The 25,778-nt window shown below is 36.1% G+C and overlaps 4 protein-coding genes and 1 long non-coding RNA gene across 10 annotated transcripts; 2 read left to right on the top strand and 3 right to left on the bottom strand.

The window, feature by feature from the left end:
- Positions 1-1,457: 1,457 nt before the first annotated feature.
- On the bottom strand, positions 1,458-6,290 carry LOC108257171 (uncharacterized). Its single transcript, XR_001810420.3, has 3 exons — positions 6,038-6,290; positions 4,136-4,379; positions 1,458-1,825 (listed from the first exon to the last, which is right to left on the bottom strand). It is a non-coding gene; the product is annotated as an uncharacterized LOC108257171 (long non-coding RNA).
- A 2,976-nt stretch (positions 6,291-9,266) lies between these two features.
- Positions 9,267-19,166, top strand: ntaq1 (N-terminal glutamine amidase 1). 6 transcript variants are annotated; one of them, XM_053675384.1, is made up of 7 exons: positions 9,267-9,467; positions 10,607-10,768; positions 17,677-17,776; positions 17,856-17,906; positions 17,990-18,142; positions 18,250-18,370; positions 18,454-19,166. In XM_053675384.1, the coding sequence occupies exons 1-7, from the start codon at positions 9,430-9,432 to the stop codon at positions 18,555-18,557; spliced, it is 729 nt and encodes a 242-aa protein (XP_053531359.1). In that variant the 5' UTR covers positions 9,267-9,429; the 3' UTR covers positions 18,558-19,166. The 6 variants fall into 6 exon arrangements, with proteins under 6 accessions (XP_053531359.1, XP_047006602.1, XP_017310173.1 ...); XM_047150646.2 differs by having other exon boundaries at positions 9,274-9,467; positions 17,990-18,138; positions 18,246-18,370; XM_017454684.3 differs by lacking the exon at positions 10,607-10,768 and having other exon boundaries at positions 9,277-9,467; positions 17,990-18,138; positions 18,246-18,370.
- On the bottom strand, positions 13,741-15,179 carry LOC108257168 (forkhead box protein H1). Its single transcript, XM_017454681.3, has 3 exons — positions 14,926-15,179; positions 14,738-14,833; positions 13,741-14,658 (listed from the first exon to the last, which is right to left on the bottom strand). The coding sequence occupies exons 1-3, from the start codon at positions 15,064-15,066 to the stop codon at positions 14,086-14,088; spliced, it is 810 nt and encodes a 269-aa protein (XP_017310170.1). The 5' UTR covers positions 15,067-15,179; the 3' UTR covers positions 13,741-14,085.
- Positions 19,072-22,237, bottom strand: psma2b (proteasome 20S subunit alpha 2b). Its single transcript, NM_001200577.1, is given in 8 exon segments — positions 19,072-19,360; positions 19,691-19,748; positions 20,409-20,482; positions 20,597-20,678; positions 20,868-20,990; positions 21,203-21,335; positions 21,530-21,606; positions 22,177-22,237. Coding segments are annotated over 8 exon segments (705 nt in total). The 5' UTR covers positions 22,218-22,237; the 3' UTR covers positions 19,072-19,243.
- Positions 22,238-22,652: 415 nt separating this feature from the next.
- On the top strand, positions 22,653-25,758 carry zgc:91910 (zinc finger protein 706). Its single transcript, NM_001200810.1, is given in 4 exon segments — positions 22,653-22,696; positions 24,744-24,887; positions 25,022-25,151; positions 25,265-25,758. Coding segments are annotated over 2 exon segments (231 nt in total). The 5' UTR covers positions 22,653-22,696; positions 24,744-24,752; the 3' UTR covers positions 25,118-25,151; positions 25,265-25,758.
- The last annotated feature ends 20 nt before the right edge of the window (positions 25,759-25,778 follow it).

The following is a 25,778-nucleotide window of genomic DNA, read 5'->3' as shown; positions in this document are numbered from 1 at the left end:
TATAGCTGTGATGTGCGGCAAAAGGATGTTGAGCTTCACAAAATGGGAAGTGGCTATAAGAAAAGAACACAAGTATTGAAAATCTAGTGGAAAGCCTTCCCAGAAGAGTGGAGGATAATTCTCCCGGGGGGGGGTATTGTATATTGGTATGGTATATTGAATGGTATATTCAACAAGTACATATGGGTCTGGTGGTAAGGTGTCCACAAATGTTTGGCCATATACTGTATCTTGGTTTTAATTTTTACATCACAAAACCCTGCAATTTTAACATGGGTGTGTAGAATTTTTATATCCACTGAAGAGAACTGTTTAACTCATCCTACTTACAACTACTATATTTATCCCTGCATTACCTACCCCCTAAGTGTGTGTGTGTGTGTGTGTAAGAGAGAGAGAGAGAAAGAGAGAGAGAGAGAGAGAGAGAGAGAGAGAGAGAGAGAGAGACCCCACCCTGTACAATGGTTCTAGTGTGCGCTGACTGCAGCACTAATATAAGGACCACATTCACAATAGAGCTCCAAGTTTGAACTCATGCTAATCAACTGTCAAGGTCTATTTATACCACAACCTCAATCAGACTCATGAGAAATGCAACTGAATTAGAATAACTTTACTTTCTATTGGGTATGTGAAAAACTACTAACCATCTCATATTTCACTTATAGTTATATATATAAAAAAAAACATAGTTATAACCTATGGCCTTATCTAGCAGAGTTATTTTATTGCACCCAATTAGGTGTACGATGGCAGTGTGAGACGACGGGTATGGCCGGCCTTTTGCTTGAGCATACAGCAAAGTAGATTCTAGTTTGGTGTTGCAGTCTAGTCAAAAACATTTTCATGAGCATTTATTCAGAAGAAGAAGAGAAGAAGAAGAAGAAGAAGAAGAGGAAGAAGAAGAAGAAGAAGAAGAGAAAGAAGAAGAAGAAAAAGAGGAAAAAGAAGAGAAAAGGAATAATAATAAGAAGTGTTTATTTAAGGTCCTTGCTCAAGGGCCCAACAGTGGCAGCTTGGCGGTGCCAACACAAATCATTATTGGACACTACCATCTGCATTTAAAACAGTTTAGAAGACTGCTATACTTTTATAATATCTACTTTAATACATATAATCTTTATAGTGTGAATACATTATACTAATAGTTTGGCTATGGCTGCCTATTGAAAATAGTAAAGTATAGTTTCATATGGTCTAATATCCATTGTAATACAGTGTAAAATACTGGTGAAAATGCTTCTATTTTGCATTTGTTTTCAAATGTAATACAACAATGTTCATAAACAATATTATTAACAACAACGGTTGTCCCCTTTTTGCTTTAACTGACAGACTTAAGCTTATGCTTAAGCTTAAGCTTCCATTTTAGATCAAATCCATCAGCGTCTTCTGAACACATGCTTCAATAGAAGACATTAGGCATGAGGACAAGCTGACCTTCTGTACAAATCAGTTGATATGGTCAATATCACAAATATTTAAATAGGGACCTAAAATAGTGCGGCGCTGAATATTAAATAATCAGGATAATGAATATTTACTTTCTTTGTTTTAAGCATGTCATAATTCTTATACCTTCTGTTAATTTCCAATTTTAAATGAAGATGATTTAAATGCGTTTAAAGGTTGAAAAATGTCCTTTAAAATATGTATTCAGACACTTTTATTGAAGGAGAATTGAGATGGAAGCCCTAAGGTTTGAGACTTGGACCAAAGAGCAAATACTATATTAAAGATTAGAGTGGTGGACTTTCACCTGCCTTGTATTGATCCGTGTCCTCACACCTTCCTTTCTAGATCAAGGACTCCTCACAGACGTCTGCTAACGGTTTAAAGATGAGTTTAATGAACCTTCATAAATATTGCAAGGCTGTATTTATTGTGATGTTAGTGTGTATTTAAAATGAGTAGATATTCAGATAGCACAAAGTCACTTGAACGTCATGCCAAGCGTTGCATAACAAATAAAGGTTTTAATTTCCCTTATTTTACCTTGTATTTTCACTCTGGTATATTTAAAGGATTTGTACCCAATAGGTTACCTATAGTGCCCTCCATTAATATTGGCACCTATTGCACTGATGGTGGAAATGGACATTTTCTTACTTACTTAATTATGACAAGACAGAAGCACTTATACTAGGACCACATGCAGTTCGAAGTAGCTTTCTGATTACATAGTAACTGGGTGGCCTTTCTGTTTCATCATGTGCAGCAGTAAAAGACCTTAGTGTGATTATTGACTCCAGTCTTTCATTAGGCCATCTTTAAGCCAAATTCCCTTAGTCACAACAATGGGTAACAACAAGGAATATAGCTGTGATGTACGGCAAAAGGTTGTTGAGCTTCACAAAATGGGAAGTGGCTATAAGAAAATAACACAAGCACTGAAAATGCCAACTTCCACCATCAGGACAATAATTAAGAAGTCCCAGTGAACTGATAATGTTATGAATCAAACTGGTAGAGGACGTGTGTCTATATTGTCTCAATGAACTGTGAAGAGGATGGTTTGAGTGGTTCAAAAATCTCCAAGGATCACAGCTGGAGAATTGCAGAAGTTAGTTGCATCTTGGGGTCAGAAAGTCTCCAAAACTACAATCTGAATTCCCCTACATCACCACAAGTTGTTTGGAAGAGTTTCAAGAAAAAAGCCTCTACTCTCATCGAAATACAAACTCACACATCTTCAGTTTGCCAGACACTACTAGAACTTCAAATGGGATTGGGTTCTATGGTCAGATGAAACCAAAATAGAGCTTTTTGGCAATACACACCAGGTGGTTTTGGCGCACACAGAGAGGTAGCCATATGGAAAAGTACCTCATGCCCACGGTTAAATATGGTGGTGGCTCTTTAATGTTTTGGGGCCATTTTCCTGCCAGAGGACCTGAACATTTTGTTAGGATACATGACATCATGGACTCTATCAAATATCATCAAATATTAAATGAAAACCTGACTGACTCTGCCAGAAAGCTTAAAAAGGGCCGTGGTTGGATCTTCCAGCAGGACAATGATCCAACACATACAACAAAATCAACACCATAAATGGTTTACTGACCACAAAATCAAGGTCCTGCCATGGCCATCCCAGTCCCCTGACTTGAAACCGATAGAAAACCTGTGGGGTGAACTGAAGAGGAGAGTCTTACCAGCATGGCCCTTGAAATGTGAAGGATGTGGAGAGATTCTGTATGGAGGAATGGTCTCAGATCCCTTGCCATGTATTCTCCAACCTCATCAGGCATTATAGGAGAAGACTCAGGGCATTTATCTTGGCAAAGCGAGGTAGCACAAAGTATTAACTAAAAGGGAGCCAATAATTGACGCACACCTATATTCAACAAAGATATATATAATATAATATAATTTGTTAACTACTTTTAACTACTTATAAAAAAATATAATATATAAAATTATTCTATGATTTAAATACGTTTATTTATGTGTAACAGAGCCCCAGTTATTTTTTTCCAAACTGAGAAAAAATGAAATGGGAAGTTGAAAACGGGAGTTCATATATATATATATATATATATATATATATATATATATATATATATATATATATATATATTGATAAACCGGTATATATATATATATATATATATAATATATATATATATTGATTTGCACTTGTTTGATATCCATGAGAGCAGAGAGTTTTTATGATTTTCTAAACAAAAGATCAAAAGGTTACACAATAAAGACAAGTTTCACAGCCTTCTTTGCTCATATTTACCAAGGGTGCCAATATTAGTGGAGGGCACTATATTTGTCATTAGTGTATCAGTGGAAAAGAGCAAACATTTTCATAAACATTTTTAAACCACTTTTTAGATTAAACATAATTAATTACTTAATTTGTTGGTGTAAAACACAATGCGGTTATTCAGCAAAGATAACAAACATTTCTTCATAAGAACTGTGGCAGGTTCTCCAAGATGTTGGAACACCCTACCAGATGATTTCCTTTAAACTGCATAAAAGGCAGATTCCAAAAAATTGTGTTGTACTATTTACTGATATGTATTGTATTGTTTTTAATTTAGTAAGATTTCAATTCAGTATTTCAGAAGACAGCTTCAGTACCATGCAAGCTTTCTACACAGTACTACATGTTTCTTACCTTTTCCATGAAGCCACTCAAACATGTATTTGGGGTTCATGAGAAAGCCTTCACCCTTGTCCAGCTTTTCCATTAACTCCTTTTTTCACAGTGTGATAAAAGATAAGCAAAACTGAAGGTATTTGATTCCTCAGAATAAGCAATGGCATTTCCCTTTTCACTGTGTTGTTTGGTATGGCTGGGGGTCAAGAATGTGTACTAAAAGACTGATGCTTGCCCACTGTACACTCCATATGCAAACATCCTGTCAGGAAAGCAAAACAAAAAGAATAAAATCAATGCTTTATATTTTTGATTCTCTTAACTCGCATTATTAACTGCATTAGATAACATGAACAAACCACAAGTAATGTTAACAAAGTTACCATAAATACAAGTGACAAATATCAATGAATACAAGTGTTAAGTACTTTGTTAAAGTTATTAATGGAATACTACTGATGACATTCATGGTTTGTTTATGATGAATTCTCAAATCTGATTGGTCAGAAGGTGTTGACTAATAAACAGCAGCTCAATAGTTTTGGCTGTAATTCAAATCACAGGTTTATTTAACATGCTCGTTATAAAACATTGTTGCTTTAGAATTTAACATATCAGCAAATTTTCTGGGACTTGTACGGTGAATGCTCAACATAATCAAAGACTAATAATTAATGGAGTTTTAAAAAATGCTATAGTTATTTTGTCACAAATTAGTAGTAATATACATATTATTATATGTTTTCTGCAGCAAGGCACTCTTCATGACAGAGAACATTTTGAGCTTTCCCTTTTCTCAGTAACACTTTTGTTTGTTTTATTAATTTATAGAGAGTGAAAAAAGAGAGGTTAGTGTGGGGACAACTGTTTATAACTGCTATTACAAAAGTGATAACAAGAACTAGCTTGTCTTGCAGATGTTCCATATACAACACATTAATTGTAACTATAAATGGATAAAAGAACAATGTTTTAATAAATTATAAATTCTGATCATTGGCAAATTGCCATGGAATAAAACGCTTAGCACACCCAGTCATGTTTTACCCATGTTTCATTCCTTACTTATACAAAGTGTAATTTTATTCAAGTGGAATTTTATGCTCATTAGAGGTGGATATGTATAATTTATAGTTTTTCTCTTGTTTTTCCTCTATAAACTATTTGTGTGACATACTGTAGTGTCAGGATCAGATTCAAATGCACTATAATAACAGCCTGAGGATAAGGTGCAGTGATGCTGCTATGAATCACACAGAGTAGTGATTCAGAGCCTCATGACATGTGGTCTGCCAGGATTTGACTCAGGAAAGTCTTATTCAGAGTTTTACTCAGGAAAGTCTTGTTCAGAGTTTTACTCAGGAAGGTCTTGTGCATCTGCTTCCGTCTGATCTCTAACACAGTTTCTCAGGATGTGTGCTTTGAAGTGGAGTTACATTCATTCTCTGCATTACAGCTAATAATAAAATAGTAGAAAAAAATAATGCAAGAGTCAAAATAGTTGTTGGTTCAATATCTTTAAGGATTAGATCACATGACATTGCACCTTAATCTTTGGACTGTACTCTTAGGGTGTAAAAACGTCAGTCGTAAATGAGTATGGAACAAGGGTCCAGTGCTTGAGTCAATCATAAACTAGGCAATGAGGATCCAAAATCTAATTATTTCGCTGGGTTCAGTGTGAAGCACATAAAGAAAGCTACTGAGACAATAAAATAACACAATGGTTTCAATTTCATTCTAGGCCAGAAATGCATTATGAATGAAAACAATGCCAGCAATTTATGTTTGTAAAATATACATATATATATATATATATATATATATATATATATATATATATATATATATATATATATATATATATATATATATATATTTGATGTAGAAAACAGGTAGATTGTTAATTGTTAATCTTACCTGCAGGCCTGTAATCAGCAGCGGGTATAATATCTGATCTTCAGGTGATCTTTCAGCAATGCATATGCTTAATCATAGAGCAACAATAACCATTATACATTACCCAGATAACCTTTATGTTTATAATTGTAAAGTTATTGAATAACCTGTGCCAGGTTTGGCTAATGTGCAACCAAAACAAAAACACAAACAACTTTCCAGCATGCAGCTTTTCTCATAAGAGCAGCAGATGAAATGTTTTACCAGTGTTTCATCTACGGCTCTTAATCATTTCAGCATAAAAACTTGTAACGTAATGACTGTTGGTCAAATTCCTTCATGGAAGCCTGTTCTTCTTTCTGATTATTTTAGCTGTATTTTAGGTTGATTACACAGACTGTGATATACTACTGTTTTACAGAAACCTAGCTAGGCTCAATGATCCGTATGCTGCTAATGAGCTAGCAGGGAACTCGATTCTTCATGCTGCCTCTGGTAAGAGCACAGGCAGTGGCCGTTGTATTTACATTAATAGTGACTGGAGCACTTGAAAATAATTGTTCTCCAGATGTTGAATATCTGGCACTGAAATATAGGTCTTTCTATTTGCTGAGGGAGTTAACTGTTGTTATTATCGTTGCTGTGCACATTCCATTGCAAGCTAATGCTGTTAGCACTAGCAGAGCTGCACTCAGCCATTAATAAACAACAGAACTAACATCCAGATGCACCTTCATCATAGTGGAGGACTTTAATTAAGTGTACTCAAATATTAAGGATATATACAAAGCCCTACCCTACCCCAACTGAGACAATCTGATCATCTCTCATTGTTTCTAACCCCAGCATACAGACCTCTCTCCAACACAGCCAAACCAACCATAAAAACAATCAAGGCCAGGGCTGAGGGGACCATATCTCATCTACAGGACTACGTTGTTATTGTTTACACTACAGGTAACACACAAGACCATCAGGAGACACATAAAGATGTTCCAAAGCCGAAACTGTGGATGAATATGGAAGTCTGTAATCTGCTGAAAACACACTGCAACCTTCAAATATGGTGACACTGTGGCATACAAATCCAGCCTGAAAAAAGCAATACAGAAGTCCACAGAGAGTGGTGCATGTGGCAAGTTTTCCAGTCCATTAGTAATTTTCAGATTATAACATCAGCTATACTCTAGAGATGATGCCAATCTTGCAAATAAGCTAAATAACTCCTTTGCCTGCTTTGACACAAGTGATGTAGAGACCACAGCGAGAAGCTTACACTTCATGGACAACCAGGCACTTACTCTGGACATGTGCAAGTCAACAAGCCAGCTATGCAGAACAGTTGGCAGAAGATTTTCACAAAATCTTTAATCTGTCTTCCTCTCATGCACTTGCTCACAAGTGTCTAAAATATGCCACCATTGTATTGGTGCTGGAAAAAAAAACACCCAGCTACCTTAAACAACTTAAACAGCAACTTAAATGAATATCGCCAAATGGCACTCACTCCCATCAGTATAAAGTGCTTTGAGAGACACATCACAGCCATGATGCAAAACCAACAGATCCATGGAGGATGCCATTTCCTCCTCCCTCCACACTGTACTGAACCACCTGGAGAATCAAAGGTCATATCCCATACTGTAATTAATTGACTACAGCTCCGCATTTAAGATGATTGTTACAAGTAGGCTAGCCTCCAAACTGTATGACAGAGACCTTAGTGCACACAGCTGTAATATTCTGGACTTCTTATCACACTGACCTCAGGCATTCAGACTTCCTCTACACTGCCACTGATCACTGGTATACCACAGGAGGGTGTTTTGAGCCCATTCTTCTATGCCCTTTTCAACACCAACTGTGTACTTGTACAGGCCACAAACACTCTTTCAGATAACACAGTGGTGATTGGGCTGGTGTCTGACAATAACGACTCACCATACAAAGATAGATGAATGCTCTATGTAGGAATGGTACATAGAGGAATGCAAAGAAAAATTGCCTGATCTTCAAGACCATCTGCATCTATGAACTTCTGTATTCATTCATAGAATGTATGTAGAATTGTATGTTTGTGTGTCTATGTGGCTATGCGTTTTTGTGTAGTTTTAGAGACCAACACAGAAGGGTGATTTCAGACATGTTTCTGGTATTAGCACTGGCACATTTGGCAAACTGTAACTACTCATTGGCCTTCAGCTTTGTGACTTACCAAGGATAATCCAAGGATAATTGGAGTTATTTTTTAATATTCACTACTCATTATTCTTCCTATACTAACATTTAAGAATTTTTGTTTACTTTAGGACTACAGATGATCATGGAATGATTTTATTAAAAGGTAAACGAAAAAAACTTTCACAGCACATTTTTCCAGCTCACATTATTTACACATCATTATATTATACAAAAGTAGTGGTGCAGTACATGAACAGAAAGAGTACATTCAATTTGCTGAGGTTGTTTGTAAAGATAATTCTTGATAAATTATGCTTTTGAATACTTTACTATCTTCCTCACTACACCTCACTACCTTCTCAAACAAATTTGATTACAATAAATGTCAAAAACATAAATAAATATAATCTTTAATTATAAAATAAAGAATTGAAAAATATTAAATATGTAAACAGTGCGTCAATATTGCTTACACACAGCACCATCACCAATTGCAGTAGCAAGCACTTTTGACCATGGAACAACATGGGATCTGTGATTTAAATGACAACAAGTGTTTTATTTGACACCAAATAAAAGGCTTGTTGTCAAATAAATCAGGAGATTCCATGTGTGTAACAGTCTCCGTGAACTGAAGCAGCTAAACAAACTAAGGCATTTTTTACATTTAGTCATATTTTAGCATTATTTTAAAATATTTTTTTTTCTAGAGGTAGGATTACATTCTTGTTACTGTCATGGGTTGTTGTTGGGTTTTTTTTTTAGATAAGACACTTAACAAGGTGGAAAATATCCAGAATCTTGCAGAACCTGTTTTTGTTTCCCATGAAAATTAACAGTGACCAAAAAAATAACAGAGTGGCCCATGGAAATCAAAGGAAAGTCATGCTGTGTACAGAACTATATTTTAAAACATGCACACAAAAATATATAAGCATGAATGCTGTGTAAATGAATGCATTGTTGCCTCATACTGCACACTCATATTGCAGTCACTGTGTGCCTCTTATCTAATAATCACTGTAGCACATAACACAGTTTACCAAGAATAATTAATATGCTCACACATTCATACTCTATTAAAGTGCACTGATCAACCTACAGGCATAAGGCCAGAGTGATGTAGCTCTGGAATGTCAGCCACACAGGAAGAGCATTTGAAAATTTCTAAGAAAACAAGCTCAAATATAAACATCCAAGTTCAGCTGCCACAGCCTTAAAGACACAAAAACATGGGACAGCAGGCCCTGGACTGGAGTCAATCTTCAAGGTCTGTACTTCTATACACCTTTACAAAAATGATTAAATCTGTGGTTATTTTACAAGTGAATTAAAATTAGCTGTTATAAGTGTTTAAGGAGGTAATAGTGGTAGCTTGTTGGTCCTGGGATTTGAACTCACTTAACCATCTATGTACAACCATTCAAGTTCCCTATCAGAGAGGGTTCCAAGAGAAACCTTATAATACAAGAGTCATTATTTTTAAGCACTCAAAATTCTTCCAAAACAATCTACAACCGTATGTAAATGAAGACAGATGGAGACATGACTTAATGCATGTGTTTTCACTATAAACCTGAGACAGGGGGCTTTGGTAATCATTACTCAACTGGCACTGCTGAGGGTATATACTAAAACCCTGGACACATAAGCATGTAAAGGAATGTCTGTTAATCATTTTGCTGTCCTCTTGTCCTTAAAATTATGAGACATGTGATTACCTTTCAAGCTCAAATCAAGGTCATGCAAACAAAACAATGGCTATGGCAGGGGTTCTCAAGCATTTCGTAGGTAGGAACTACTTTAACTATAAAATATATTCAAATTTAAAATAAAAACAGACCCCCTCAGAACTAATTGATTTCATTAACTTTATTTAAATATGTTGAATAAAGTTTTGACTGTTTATTCAAGCCACGACCCTCACTTTGAGAACTACTGGGCTATGGTACTGATTCTTTATTTTATGTTGTTAATCAGTACCTAATTACTAAATACAATTATTACCTGGAGCTGGAAAATAACTACATACTAATTCTGACATGGTCAGGCATAAGATCACATGATTCATACAAAATTTGTAAATCAGCGTTAAAACCATGATGAAACAGCGTTAGTTTCTCATAAAATAAAGTATGTGCTTTCTTACATCTTTAACCATTCAATAATTTAAAGAAGCTTTTATCCAAAGCAACTTACAAATGAGGAAATATATCATTTATAACCTATATGATCTGAGTGATTATGTCTTTACTTTCATTATTACGTGAGAAATTTAATCTTATTCAATTATTGTTGTTTAATAATAATATTAATACTAATGCTACTACTACTACTACTACTACTACTACTACTACTACTACTAATAATAATAATAATAATAATAATAATAATAATTCACTGATGTAGTACAGCGGCCTCACCTTTGACCAGGAACCTATCAGAAGCGAGTACGGCAGTGACGTGTATATGCCGGATGTGGAATAGGTCATGTCCTTGGGAAGACGTGCAGGACGTGACTCTCCGGTGTGCGTGGGCGGGGCGTGCGGCGATTATTCATGTTCCAGACCGGTAAATTAGTTTATAGTAGCGAATTTGAAGAAAACTGTCTTTTAAGTTTTATATTTTCCCCTGCATTATAGCACAGAACATTTTGCATCACTGTTAGCCTGTGTTCGTTGTTCTATTTTGGTAGGTTTTCCACGCGGTTTACTATGTAAGAAGAAGAAGAATATAACTACATTCATTTATATATAATTTATCATTTAATTATAATATTATTAAATATAATATTACAACATAATACAAAATTATATACTGTTAATACATTACATTTTAGTTTACTTATTTTTACCGTTGTTATTTATTATTGTTGTTGCTGTTGTACTAGTGTTTAAGACAAACAAAATTAACGTAAAACATTTATTTACTAAATTAATTGAACTAAACAAATATGTCTTGAGATTGTGTGTGTTCAAGATATATTTGGTGAACACAAAATAAACTACTTAACCTAGCCAGTGATTTCAACCTCATATGCCTGAACTCTGAAACAAGCCAGGAGTTTTCACAACACTATAGACAGATATAGATCACTAAGAGATAAGTCAGCTTCCCATGTGTGTTGCTGATTGGTTGCTACTCGCTGAGACACAATACAGCTGTGTTCACATCAGCCTGAGACATTCCCTCTGAGAGAGGACGTGCAGAACTGCGTACCCTCAGTGAGATCATTCTTAATGTGCAGTTTGCAAATCTGAATCACAGGATTGCGAAACTTTTTTGAGGGCCTTATATCAGCAGTAAGAAAAAAAGTCTGATTACCTATGTGATTTGACCAATGTGTTAGTCTGAACCTGATAACTATGGATGTTAGTTTTGACTATAATAAACAAATGCCCTTGCCATTCTTTTTTGGCCATTGACACTCTAGCCAATTTCTTTCTGTTACAGTCACATGAATTGTCCTAACTGAAGCCATACTAGGTTGACGCCTACTGGAAATGGATGTCTCACAATCTAGTTTGACCATCAGTAATCCTATAAAGCACAGGAATGTTGTAGGCTGTAGTTGTGAATGCTGATCCTGCCCAGTTTAGCACCTACACACATTTCCTGATCAAATCTGCAATAGCAGTAGCTACACTGCTTCATGTCACTAGGATTTATTATCCTTTCTCTCTGAACAGTACAAACAGTTTCACCTGTTATTGCTGAAATACTGTCTGATGTGCATATTTTGCTTGTGCACCTACTGATACCTACTAAGCTTTTCTGCCATCCTGAACAAAGGATGGACAAAGGAACAAAGGATATTTAAATCCAAAATGAAAAGTTTCCATATAGATTATATATATTTTTTTTATTAAATGTAACTACATCCACAATAAATCTAAAGAAAACTAATCAATATCCCATAAAGATGATACAGTATACTCAATCAAATGTTGTTACATAAAGAGCACAGATTGCATTATGGAGTAATTTATCATTTATAAACCCTCTACCTATAATAATGTAATTTACTTACCCCTACTAGCTTAGTATTACTCAGATATGAGGCAATCTGAGTAATACTAATATAATATAAATAAGACAATTTCTTAGTTATCATTGTAAAATCTGTTATACAGTTGCAATCAAAATTGTTCAACCCCCTTGCAAATCAGGTTTATTGTCAAAATTGACAGGTTGCAGCTGTTGATAGCTTCCTTTTTCTGCCCTGTCCAGGTAGTGTGCACTCAACAAACCCCTATCCAGTTCAGGTATTTCAGGTGTTCCAGCTCAAGCACACCTGGTGCAACTAATGAAGCTCTTGAGACAAGACCTGTTTTGCATATTTGTGCTGTTGTGAGGAATTCTATTGTGTCTGTGTGTGTGTGTGGGGGGGGGGGGGGGGGGGGGGGGGGGTTGAATAATTTTGAAACTGGAGAGATCATTATAAGTTGTATTTTCAGTTGAGTTTGAGGAAACCACTTGAAGCATTCAATGTGTTGAACTATTTCAGTAGCTTTTGTTTGATTTGTTCATTGCAAACAAATGAAAGTCTGTAAATTTTGACAATAAAACTGATTTGCGATGGGGGTCAAAATAATTTTGATTGCAACTGTATTCTGTTATATTGTCTATAAACGTTGTGTTTTTTACTCTGTGATTGTATTATATATATGTTTAGTAGTAGTAGTAGTAGTAGTAGTAGTATTTTTATTATTAGTATTATTAGAAGTAGTAGTGGAAGTTGGGGGCATGCTGGTTTAGTGGTTAGCACGTTTGCTTTGTACCGCTGTGGTTTGGAGTTCAATTCCTGCCTCTGCTCTGTGTGCACAGAATTTGTATGTTCTCCCTGTCGAGGCTTCCTCTGGATATTCCGGTTTCCTCCCCCAGTCCAAAGACATGTGTTCACTGATTAGCATCTCTAAATTGGCCATAGTGTGTGAATAGACATGCAAGTGTGTGTGATTGTGCCTTTCAATAGGTTGGTACCCATCCAGTGCCCCGAGTCCCCTGGCATAGGCTCCAGGCTTGTATAGGATATGAGGTACAGAAAATGGATGGAATATCATTAGTAGTAGTATGAAAAAGGAGCGCATTCTTTTTCACACTCTGTCCATGCTGTATTGCCTATGCTAGATGTTTATAGGCTACCTTACTGGCGCCACATTTAAAACTTAGCTTTGATTATTGAAATTGAAGCCTTGCGTTCCTTTACCGCTTATTGCCATCTAGCGGCCACATAAAAGAATGCAGGTTATTCTTAATAGATGATGAGACATATCTAACCGCTTTTAGCAGCTTTGCGCACTCAATGCCTCTTCAGTTGTGTGCTAATGGACTGTTAGCAGACCACCCACATTTGTTAGTCATACAAAACTTTGAAATGTATAGGTCTTGTATAGAGACAAATTAAGACACCACTCAGTTTTAGGGTTCTCAAATATCCGACGAATATTTTATCATGAATGATCAATAACGGTCTTATTAATGGTGGTATGATTCAGATTTATTTGGATTCACTGAACAGTAAAGTGACATAATAGGATATATTGTGTTATTTAAAACAAAAAAAACCCAGACCCAACCATCATATAATATGCTTAATGTTCTATGACTTCATATCAATTGTTTAATAGACTTTACTAAAAACATAAGTCGACTTCGGTGATAAAAAAAAAAAAAAAATCATCTTAGCCATATACACGAAAGAAAGAGAGATCGGGGAGAGAAGTCAAAGAAAGAAGTTTTGCTCTAATCCCATAAACCAGAGTTAACCAAACCGATTAATCGGTTGTTATAAAGAAAGAAAAAAATATACAAGCAAGCAAAAATCAAGGATGAACATCTATCTCCATTCATTCAAGTGCAACACTCAAAGTTTTAGTCTGAGAAATTTACAATTTCCTGTACCTGAGCTCGTGTGTGTTTGGTGGAGAGCTCGACACTTTAGTGAATACAGCCTGATCATAAGGAAAGTGTGGTGAATACAGCAATGCATGATGCAGCTCAGGAGATGAATCCATCCTCTGGACAGGCTTCCTCCAGCTGGCCTCCTCCACTGATCTGTAATACCAGCTGTGCTGTCTGTTCTCTCCGTCTAAACATGTAAGTGAGTCTGTGGTCGCTGTTCTGTTGTAATGCTCATCCGGGAAGCAGGGGTTAGTGTTGGGGACAGGTTGAGCTGCTTGTTGCATATTGATCTTCACCTGAGGGACATGATCCTTCTTTAACAGCGACTCTATTGAAAAAGGACCGGTAAATTTGGTCGGACGGTGATCCATGTTGCCGGGACAGACTGGTGAGGGAGCAGGTGGAGGTGTTGGTTTTCTGTTCCATTCGGCAGGCAGTCCGGGGAAAAGCTCAGCCATGTCACTGAAATGACGCCGCACCATCCTCGGGGTGATGCTGCGCTCATCCACTTTCCAAAAGTTCCTCTTAGCATTCGGGTACTCCGGGTCAATGGGAACCTGAGATTTCAATCAGTGTTGGTCAATTCAACAAAGCTTAAAAAGTCTGAGTGGTGCTAAAACACCAAGATCTACTCACCTTTACAAAACACTTGTTGGATGACAGACAGACTCTGACGTTGTTTTCGAGACCTTTCCTGTGCCCAGTGACAAGAACCTCCATTTTACTCATAATCTGCAGAATAAATAAATACGATGTCAATTACAATGCATGCATTTAAAATGTTGAACAGCATTAGTATTGTGAAATGTTGACTCTTATCCTACCTGTTTGAAGGTGAGCATCTTGCTGGGAGAATCTTGAATGACATATGCGATAAGTCCAATGAATGTTCCCTTCATGTGTCTTTGATATTTTCGGGTCTCTCTCATTACAGGCCTAAAACTTCCATACACTGTTTTAGTCATGGCTAAAAAGTCGAAGTCTGACTTCAGGTAGGTCTGGATTCAGAAAACTGATGGTCCACATTTATAAGCCTACCAGCACACAGAGGAACAACATGTGTGCATTCCATCCTAAATGCAGCTGTTACTTAATCTAATGAGGTGTTAATATGTGGGCGGCACCTAAAGCACTCAGACAAGAGACCTATAGCATACTTGCATGTGAACTGACAAGTATCCCATAAATTCTTCATTTTCTTAATAACATACGTTTTTCTCTAAAAAAAAAAAAAAAAAAAAAAAAGATATGTTTTTTCATAATATTATTTTGTTACTTTGTTACAAAACCAAATAATTAAACGGAGGGAAAGGTCACTTTAATTTGATTTAAGGTACACTCTTGCACACTTATAATTAGTTTTCAGATTAATATATTAAAGTTACACATTATGCACCTTTAAATGTAAAAAATAAATAAATAAATAAAATAAAAATAGCCTACATTAAATGTACGAAATATGCATCCATAATGTCAACGAAAGGTACGTTGTTAGTCATTTTTCTCAGTGTAAATATATAACTAATTACATCATAATGTTTATGATATCACAGTTATTACAGATTATTACAGAAGTCCCGGGAAGAACTGGATCTGAGACAAAAGCTGTTCAGAGGATACTTAAGTGGTTGGATATAGTTATTGAGTTATTAGATTATATTTATATCACATTCAGGATGAGGTCCTGTTCCCCCACAATTAAAATATCATATTGGTATAAAATTACTGACTGTAGAAAGGGTCCACTAGAAGCTTTTTGAACAGTGTGTTGGATTTACAGTATAAACACTTTAATGCAACATTAGTCCTGGGGTCAGAAATTGACACCAATGAAGGGCGGAGGAGATTTTACACAACCACCACCACCTGAATGAATTAAATTATTTAAACAATAACATTTAATAACAGGGGAGAAGTCAGGCTATAGTTTTTAGCTGTCATATGGGTTTTAGTAAATTATGGAGTGGTAGGCTAGTGATTTACTAGAGATGAGCAACCAATAAACCTTTATCAATGCATTTTAAACATCGTGAAATTATTTGCAAAATACGCAGCTAATCGATGAATGATGTGAGTATTCTGTTGGCTGTTTTGTAAAATCCTTAAAAAGTTAAGGAATGTTAAAAATGTTGAGCCACCAGAGGTGCCCAAGTATTGATTACTAATAGCTACTATCTCGTCCATCTCATGTAGTGCAGATCATTCCTCGTTCATGTTTAAGTATTTGTATTTGTGAGCATTTATCTAGATGCTGCAGTTATCACCTTTTTAAGGTGATTATCACATTGCTTAGTTAACACGCAGATTAAACCTGGAATGTCGCAGTTATTAGACCCCGGTACTAAAACATCATTCAGAGTTTCCTTACGGACTTTAAAAAATGTAACACTACTAAACTAAAGTAAACGAAGAGAGCAGAAAGGTTAATATTTTCAGCGCTTTAAATTTATGACATGATAACTGTTTATGCAAATAAAATTAGATTTTAAGTCATTTAAATTAGCTATACACTGCCATGTATGAAGAAGGTATTTCTTCAGAGTACACAGCTATCACTCCAGCAAGAGCGGACTGTGTGTACACGAGCTGTTACTGGTAGGACTCGATGTTTTCACACCGCTTCCTCATTGAATCATGCATTCATTTATTTTAATTAAGTGATTGAGTTCATAGTTTATAAGGTGTTCTTGTGATCACGCCTCTACACTGTTAGCTCCTGTATCATATGTGCAGGTTTGTGCTTCACATTACTCCTGGGTCATAGTTTTACAAGGAACAAGTATAACTATCAGGGAGAGGTGGTAAATATTCAAGGCAAGACACTACAGGTGAATAGGGTTTTTTTTTTTTTTAAACAATAGACATTCCGGTCTGTCTTTGCCAGTGGATTGCTGATATGTGTATTTGTTTATGTAAATGAGTCTTGGTCTATATTCTATATATTTGCATACTAAATCAATCCAAACATATAGTCTTTAGATCATGTTAGAATTAAAATGTTCGTTTCACTATGATAAAGACTTATACTGAACAGTTTGTTGGAATAACGTTTATATATTGTTTAATCAAGAAAACACCTTGCACTGTTGTTCTTTAAATGCAAATTATCTTTATAAAATCGGTCAGAAATGCAACATTTTTGAGAAATTCATTGGCAGTATCTTTCAAATTTGGGAAAGAGATGTATATGTAATTTTTTTTATACAGGTCATCATGAAATGAAGTGAAATAAAACTGATTTTGAGAAAATAAATGTGATTTCATGTATTTAAGTAATTGTGGTTTATAAAGGAAATTACATGCATATACATTTCATAACATAGTGTAAGTATAATCACGAAACAAGCCGTTCAGGTATATATGACATGACATGGTTCTAAAGCAGGCAGTGCTTCTTGAAAGCTTCCAGGTAGATGATCTCAAAGATCATGAAAGATTATAACATCATCATCTTTCTAGAAATAAAAGCGAGAAATGTGGTCGTTATCAAAGTTCCCAGAGACACGTGATACTTTAAGAAACATACATTTACATCTATGTCGTGTTTTTTTTTTTAAATGAATTTTCTTCTACAGTGAAGAGAATGTGTGGAAATTGTGTGAACATATCCAGGCTCAGGAGATGTGTCCACTGGACGAAGTGCATGCAGTCTTCATATCGAATGAAAATAAAGCGGTGGGTAAGGATTAATGAGAAAACAGACTGATATGCTGTGCTCATACTGTTAATCATGGTTTTGTCCTGTGTAATGCAGATCCCTATTTGGAAACAGAAATCCAGCAGAGGGGGTGAACCTGTGATATGGGTACGCAGAGTTCGTCACAATAATGAAGGGGGGTGAAGCATATAAAGTGAATTTTTAAATGTGTAACATGTGATGTGTTTTAGGATTACCATGTTGTGTTACTACACTTCAACCCACAAGCGCAGAGTTTTGTGTATGATCTGGACACCACCCTTCCCTTCCCATGTCCTTTTGACGTGTATTCCAGAGAAGCATTTCAATCTGATGAGCTGCTAAAACCAGATTTTCGAAGGCAAGTTACAACTGTAGAAGTTTTTTTTTGTACTTTCATCTTGTTAAACTTTGGTTAAAATGTCAAGTTTATAGACATTTGGCCAAATCAGTATGTGCTATTTTCAGGAAGATGCGAGTGATACCAGCGGTCACCTACTTAAAGAAGTTTGCATCAGATAGATCTCACATGAAGCATTCTAACGGAACATGGCGTATGTCCCCACCACCATATCCTTGTATAGAAACAACAGGTATGTGCTTTTTTCCTGCTCATTCTCTTTGCTTTCGCTCTACTTTCTTTTCTCTCTAACAGCTCATGAATCTGATTTTGTAGAGTGCAAAATGAACCTGGATGACTTTATCAACATGGACCCGAACGTGGGCTTTGGAAAAGTTTATAAGCTTCCTGAATTTGTGCAACACTTTGGAGCAAAGTGATGAATTTTGAAAGCAGCAAATAAACTGTAGCAAAGTCATGCTGAAACGTAGAAGACGAGTTGGGATTGTCGAGGTACGGGATAATAGCTAACTGACCAAATCGGTGGATGTGTCCGATTCTGCCTCTACAATGTCGCAAACCCCAATGCTCACTACACCATGTGAATAAGGTGCTTATTGTATGCGAATGGTTTCATTAAATTAAAGAAGAAAAATCTGCAGCCACTGGAGGTTTATTTTCAGATTGTAAAAATTGTTTAGATTTTTTTCCTGTAATAACTGATACTGATTTATATTTACCATTTTAAGTAAAATTGTTCTTTAAGTAATGTGTGTGGTGCACGCTAATGTGAAACAATCTACTGTAGCATGGCCCATTGGTGAATAAATTGCTGTATGCGGCTGAGTTTGTTATTGTTAGGCCATTACAGAGTCGTTTATCTTCACAACTGCGGTAATTGTTTTGCTAATGTGTTACCTCCTGCATTTTTCCTTAAACAAAGCAGCAAAGCAGTGGGAGTCGTAAAATTTATTGATGGTCTATGTTCTTGTACAAAGGAGAAGAGTAGGTATACAGTACAAATAATAAAAATGCTGTTCTGAATTATACTGAGGTTGTTGTTTTGTTTTGTTTTTTAAAACGAAGAAAAAAATACAAGCAGACTTTTATATAGCTGCAGTTTTTTTTACGCAATTGCTGCCAGATAATCCTTCACTTCAGCAGGTGAAAGTCTACGAAATCCAGCTTCATTACAGATGCCCACCTCAATGTTATCTTCTGTTATTTGTCCCTCAAAACTTTCCTATTGAAACATGCACATGAGAGAGAATCAATCATTTAAGTAATACAAAAAGACAACAACAAAAAAAAAACAGGACAGATATTTTAAGTATCCCTATTGTCATACATTACTGCTGTTGCTAGAGAAGGTATATAACTACTAAATGCTTGAAGATCATTCAAGATCTTGAACTCTGAATCATAAACAGCTCCTCAATATTATATTCAACGATATTATATAAAGGTTACATTTTTATGAATGGTATAATACCAACTAGTAAGTAAATCCACAGTAAGTTTGGTCACTGGTGTTTGTTACAATAGAAAATCAGTTTTTAAAGCTGTAACACACCTTCAAGGTCAAGATAGCCGTGTGTATGGCGTCTTCAAGTTCCAGGTCTTCGTTGTATCTGGAATTAAGGAAACAGCTTCAGGTGACATTTTACATTTATTCACTTAGCAGACGCTTTTATCCAAAGCGACTTACAAATGAGAAACATTTTTGTACAAGGTCAGCACTAAAACAAGGTTTAGTGGGGACATTTGAGAGATATTTTGATTTGGCTCATACAAGTAGCATGTATGTAGATTATACTATAATGTGCAAACACTTGCGGTCTTCTGTTTTTCCCCTGAAGTGTCTCAAGGATTACCATTTTAAAGAAAAATATCAGATTATACAGAACCAACAAAAGCACTGCTAAACAAACTAGTGAGTTTTGGGCTTAGCTTATATCATTTATCATTGTATTTAGTAGAATCAATAGTGAACAAGGGGACAAGTGACTCAAATCAACACACTGGAGAAATTTACAATGTAAGAAATCAAAGAAATTTTAAGGGAGCAGTTTGTGATGTTAATTTTTTTTAATAATTTCAATCTTAGTTGCAGGAAAAATATTGTCAAATAATGAATCTGATTATTATTATTATTATTATTATTAGTAGTAGTAGTAGTAGTAGTAGTAGTAGTAGTAGTATTATTACCACCACCTGCTTACTAGAATTTAGCTCTGGCCAATTGTCTTGGTTGTTATGAAAACCAAAATGGTTAAAACTGGCTCCATTACCTTTTTTCAAGGAAGGTTTTACTGTTCACATAGTTCTTTCCCATTGCTGTGGCTTTCCAGGCGAAGTACGCACCCTGTGAGACCAGCAGAGTCGAGTTATGCACTTTGGAATCATTTGAAATTTATACACCACATAATGAAAAAATAAAACTAAACAGATTACAACAAAGTGTGTGAGTTTGTTTTACCGAAGGATCTGACTGAAAGAGATATGGTCTGTCCTCATCCCAACCAGCGATGAGCAGTGACACTCCGAATGGTCTTACCCCTCTACAAAAAATTAAATAAAAGTACGTAAAAATTAAAAGCAGCTGTAAATTTTCACCAGTTATCTATTATTTTTAGTTTTTACAATGTAGTAGCACTGATTCAAAATGTATCACACAGAACTGAGGTACATACCCCTATTATACACTCTTATGCATAAAATGTGAATAATAAGAAGCTCAGTGAACGTACCCTGACTGCGTGTATTCCTGCATGACTGAGGCCACCCTCTGCACTAGCTGGCCTGTAGGAATGGGCTCTTGGTAAACCAGGAAGTACTGCTGGGCCAGTTTCCTGGCTCTCCTGACCAGAACCCTGTCAGAAAAAGCATCACAAAACACAGCATCAGAATGTTAGGACATTTTGGTGACTTGGGCACAGAGATAATGATTTTGTCCACTTTTATTGTTCAGATGTCTCATACAACACTGTATGCTTTACTCAACTAGTCTGAATTTATCTAAATCTTTTCATGTGTTAATAATCTGATTCTGTGTTTAATAAACAGAAGAGTGATCACCACATACCTGTAGTCAGGACCCATACCACTGTACACCATGCCAATGTTTTTCGTTATTGGTTCGACTTTGTGAACGCTTTGCTCATCATAAAGTATGGATTTTTGCTTCTTCTCTGTTGCCAACACCACACCATTGGAGGCTGAATAGGAAGGAAAAGATGGACATCAGTATCTGCACTGCAATACTTTAAACCATAACTGGTTTATCCTGGTTAGGCTGGCTGTGGGTCCAGAAGCTAATCGCAGGAACACTGGGTAGATGGGAATACACCCCGGATGGGACACCCAGCCATTGAACAGCTTCCGACAGACACAGAAGTAAATGATTATTTACCTTTAATTCCTACAGAAGGTGCACCAGCTGCCACAGCCGCCAATGCATATTCAATCTGTACCAGTTTCCCAGACGGGCTGCGGAGAGAAAAGCAGTTTCCACACAATCAGGCAGAAAGCTACTGAATTAAATAGTACTATAATACCCCCTGAATGACAAAGATAGTGTTTCCCTTGCATTAACACACATTATTTCTCTCAAAACACATCATCTGAGTTCATTAATAGCCCATCCTGAGCTGAAGTGGGCGAGTTAGATCAGGAAAACACTACAATATGCAGAAACTCCAGGACCAGGGTTGGGCACCTGTGCTGTAAGCAAGCTATTGGTGTTAATGTAGTGAATGATAACTACACAGGAACCCACCAATCAGCCAAACAAATAAACGGTAAATAAACATCAAATATTTAATTTATCCACCTTTCAACTGATAAAACTCACACATAGGTAGTGTTTAATGCTTTCAGTTTCCAGCCACTAGTGTGCTGCTTACTTAGCGTGACAAAGCAGCTCACATTCACTCACAGATAAACACAACACAGATCTCTAATCCAGCGCTATACTTCACTGTGTTTATACAACACTTACTACACTATAAACATGTCTAAACCACGAAAATTTCATTTGGAAAAAAAGCAACGCTTTACCTAAAAGTAGTGAGAGAGAAACTGTATCCGCGCTCTGCCATTTTTTTATTTCCTCCAGTGTGAACGCGCTCACTAACAACTTCCGGGTAACGTTAATGCTTCCCACAAAACAAAGCGTTCCTACTTGTGGGAATTTTGTATACTTGTATCCTTGTGTATATTTTTTCTTATATCGGGTCATAATTAAATACCGTATATTAAATATAGCGTGAATTCAAAAGGGTCACATTTTAAATTGACTCACCAAAAAATGACGAAACCCCGATTTATTAAGTTATGTATACATAATTGTCCTGGATGTATTCCACGCCTACATTTTTTTTTCTTTAGAAACTGTCTTTACAATTGTTTAAATAAATTTTAAATGTCATATATAGAATTTAATTTTAGTCTGCTAAAGATAAAAGATGAACAGTCAGTGACTTGTATTGTGTAGCGCTCCCGAAAGGGAAGTTGAATGTGTGGTATCCGTTCTCCTCCTCGTCGTCCCTTCGACAGGCTCGCCTTCTGAAACGCCAAGGTATTGTTTTTAAACAAGTGTTAAAATGAATATTTCCTTTTACAACTCATCTGCGTTGTTATTACGTTATTATATTAGTATATTTATGATCTTGTTTGCGCTGTATTTACGGAAAAGCAGCTGATAGAAGGAGAAGTGGAAGAAGTAAAGCAGGCGGGATGGTAATGTCGGGCGAGGAGGAAAGATGGCTCTCAGGCTAGCTGAAGTGTTCGCTAATGCTAACATCCTGACCGGATTACTAGGGCAGCTAGTTCAGTTAGATAACAGCCAGATTGAGGATTATTCAGCCACAGACAGGTCTTAGTCGTTAGGAGGCTGTTTAAGTAGATTTAGTGAATATATAGGTGTAGGTGTAGATGTTTAGGGCGGTCTGTATTTTAGAGATGTTTATAGTCTCAGGACAGAGCGAGCTCGCTAATGCTGCAGTACTAAATATTACATCTCTTTAGTATTTTAATCTTTTACCTGTAAAATCAATTCCACTCTAATCCTTACAACATAATCCAACTATTAGACTTTAGCGTATAGATTAATATTCCGGATATGTACTGATCATTTTTTTTTTTTTTTTTTTTTTTTTTGCTCCTGAACTTTCACGAGAGTCTATCGATGTTGATGTGATTTTTAAAAGGCCTACGTTTTTGAGTTTGGTCTTAATGTGATTTTATTTTCTACCACTGTGTAAAAAAATAATAATAAATAAATCCATGGTGAATGAAGTTGTAAGTTATTAAAGATCATATTTGCAGTAATTTAGCAGGAGAAACTGGATCTCAGATGGAGGTCAGAATTACAAACGAGAAGCTTGAGTCAGTTCCTCGTGAAGATGAACAAGATTTAATTATGGCTGGCTGATGTGACCGTGTGAGATTAACACTGAGAAATTGGCACTGTAATTTGGAGAGTTTTAGTTTCCGATGATATTGGCTATGTTTTTCATGCACATCAATAATCTGATTAGTACTGAGTCGTGTAATCGCAGCAGTCCGATTTCCCCAATTCAGATTACGACAATATTCTGATTTCCCAAATCCAGATTCCCACCCTGGTATATGCCTGTTTTATTTGGAAATGCATTGCATGTAAACACTTTATTCAGAAATCCACTGAAAGGAGATATATGCTCAGTCTGCACAGAATTGTGGGTGCTAACAGATGCTTACTGTAACTGTAGGTGAGGTATTTAGGAATAGCAACTTAGGCAAACTTACAACAACCATGTGTACAGGAATATTCTGATGCCTGTACGCATATAAATATTCAGAATATGGCTGCAACCCGAATATAGACCTTAAAATGAATTTGATGTGCATGTAAACATAGCCACTGTGACTCACACTAACATGCCACTGAATAGATGTTAACATTTATTTTTCACCAGGTGTTTTACATTTCACTTTTGTTCCTTCCTTTATTAAAGTCTTTTGTTTTTATGCACCAAAGAACTTTACCATTAAACATTCATCAGGCTCCATCAATCACTATTAACAGCTCAAACAGATCTGTTGACTTCATGGTACTTTTATAATACTGAGAACTTTTTTTTTTGCTATTATTCAATTTTTACACACTTTATATTAGGATTTTGTTATCTTTCAATCACTGATGTTATCTATTTCATGATGTACTCTTGTGTTGGTCAAATTTTTCTGGGTTTGTATTTAGTTTTTTACACATCACACTGTAAAGAACTTTGTGCTGTAAGTCAGAAAGTATTCATTCAAAACTTAAGCTTTTTTATAATGTTTTATTTTGTGGGTATGAAGTGCAACAAAATGAAATAACATGATGCATATTATGTGTTCAGCATTTTGCATATTGGCCCTTTTTTTCTCCTTCAAATGAGTGTTTGTTTTTTCTTTGCGTAAGGCTGTGTATACGTCAAATTTTGATATTTTGTGTATTGCTTCAGAGAGAATTGTGATGCAGCAAAAAATTGTTTCCTCCTCCCTACCCAGAATTAGGGTGAATTATTTCTGGCTAGCTGTTTTTGTGTGCCGTTTAGCCAACATTATTACTACGAGTCAACTGGATGTGATGTTTACAGGCAAAGGCAATGGCTCGCGGGCAGCAGAAGATTCAGTCACAGCAGAAGAACGCCAAAAAGGCAGCGGAGAAGAAAAAGTCACAGGGAGCAGATCAGAAAACGGCTGCCAAAGCAGCACTCGTCCACACATGTCCTGTCTGCAGGGTGAGTCTATACACTTATACTAACCACTATCACACATTAAACACAACAGCATCCTTTTCATTACTCAATCTGTTATTGCAATGTGCTGTGTAGTGTCCTGAGACTTTTTTTTTTCTGCTTCATGTCCTTAATAGACACAGATGCCAGACCCCAAGACTTTCAAGCAGCATTTTGAGAGTAAACACCCAAAATCTCCTATGCCCCCTGAGCTGGCAGATGTGCAGGCATAAACAGCTCTAGGAGCTACCATTATCTGCATCTGGGGTAAGGTAATCGATGTGTTTAGCGGATCAAAGTACATATGAAGTTCAAATGAAAACGTGTCCCATTCTGTGTGTATCGTCGTTGTTTCTCATTGCGTATGGTGTCGTTTACAGACCCTGGGGAGAAATGCTGCGATTCAGCTTGGCCAACTGATTCAACTCCTAGAAACAGACTCTGGATATGATGCGACAGGAGACTTAATGATGGACTAAAGCACACCAGCACCCTTTGATTTTATATTTTTATATGTATTACCCTTCATTTGGACATGCAATCAGTTTTAGTGTGCCGTAACAGCCTCATTATCACCTTCTGTCAAGACCGACAGTGTTTGTCCACCACTGATTAATATTTCCCTGTCTCTCATTGTGCATTTTCACTTTAAAATTCATATTAATGCAGATGCATAAATGTTCTTTGGTGCATACAACTCAGTAATGCTCTGTAAACATGAGCCATAATAGGAATTGCATCATTGTGTGAATTAACAATATCGGCCAGGATTGTGATTGGATTAGATGAATTCAGTTGGGGGAGAAACATCCTCAAAGCTAAACAAATGCTCTTGTAAAGTACTTTTGGGTGTTGAATAGAGCCTCTGAAATTGCTTACTGTGTGCTTAATTTT

Source organism: Ictalurus punctatus, chromosome 24 (assembly GCF_001660625.3).
Source record: "Ictalurus punctatus breed USDA103 chromosome 24, Coco_2.0, whole genome shotgun sequence".
NCBI lineage: Eukaryota > Metazoa > Chordata > Actinopteri > Siluriformes > Ictaluridae > Ictalurus > Ictalurus punctatus.
The sequence above is the reverse complement of the archived record's forward strand: the minus strand, read 5'-3'. Positions and strand labels throughout refer to the sequence as shown.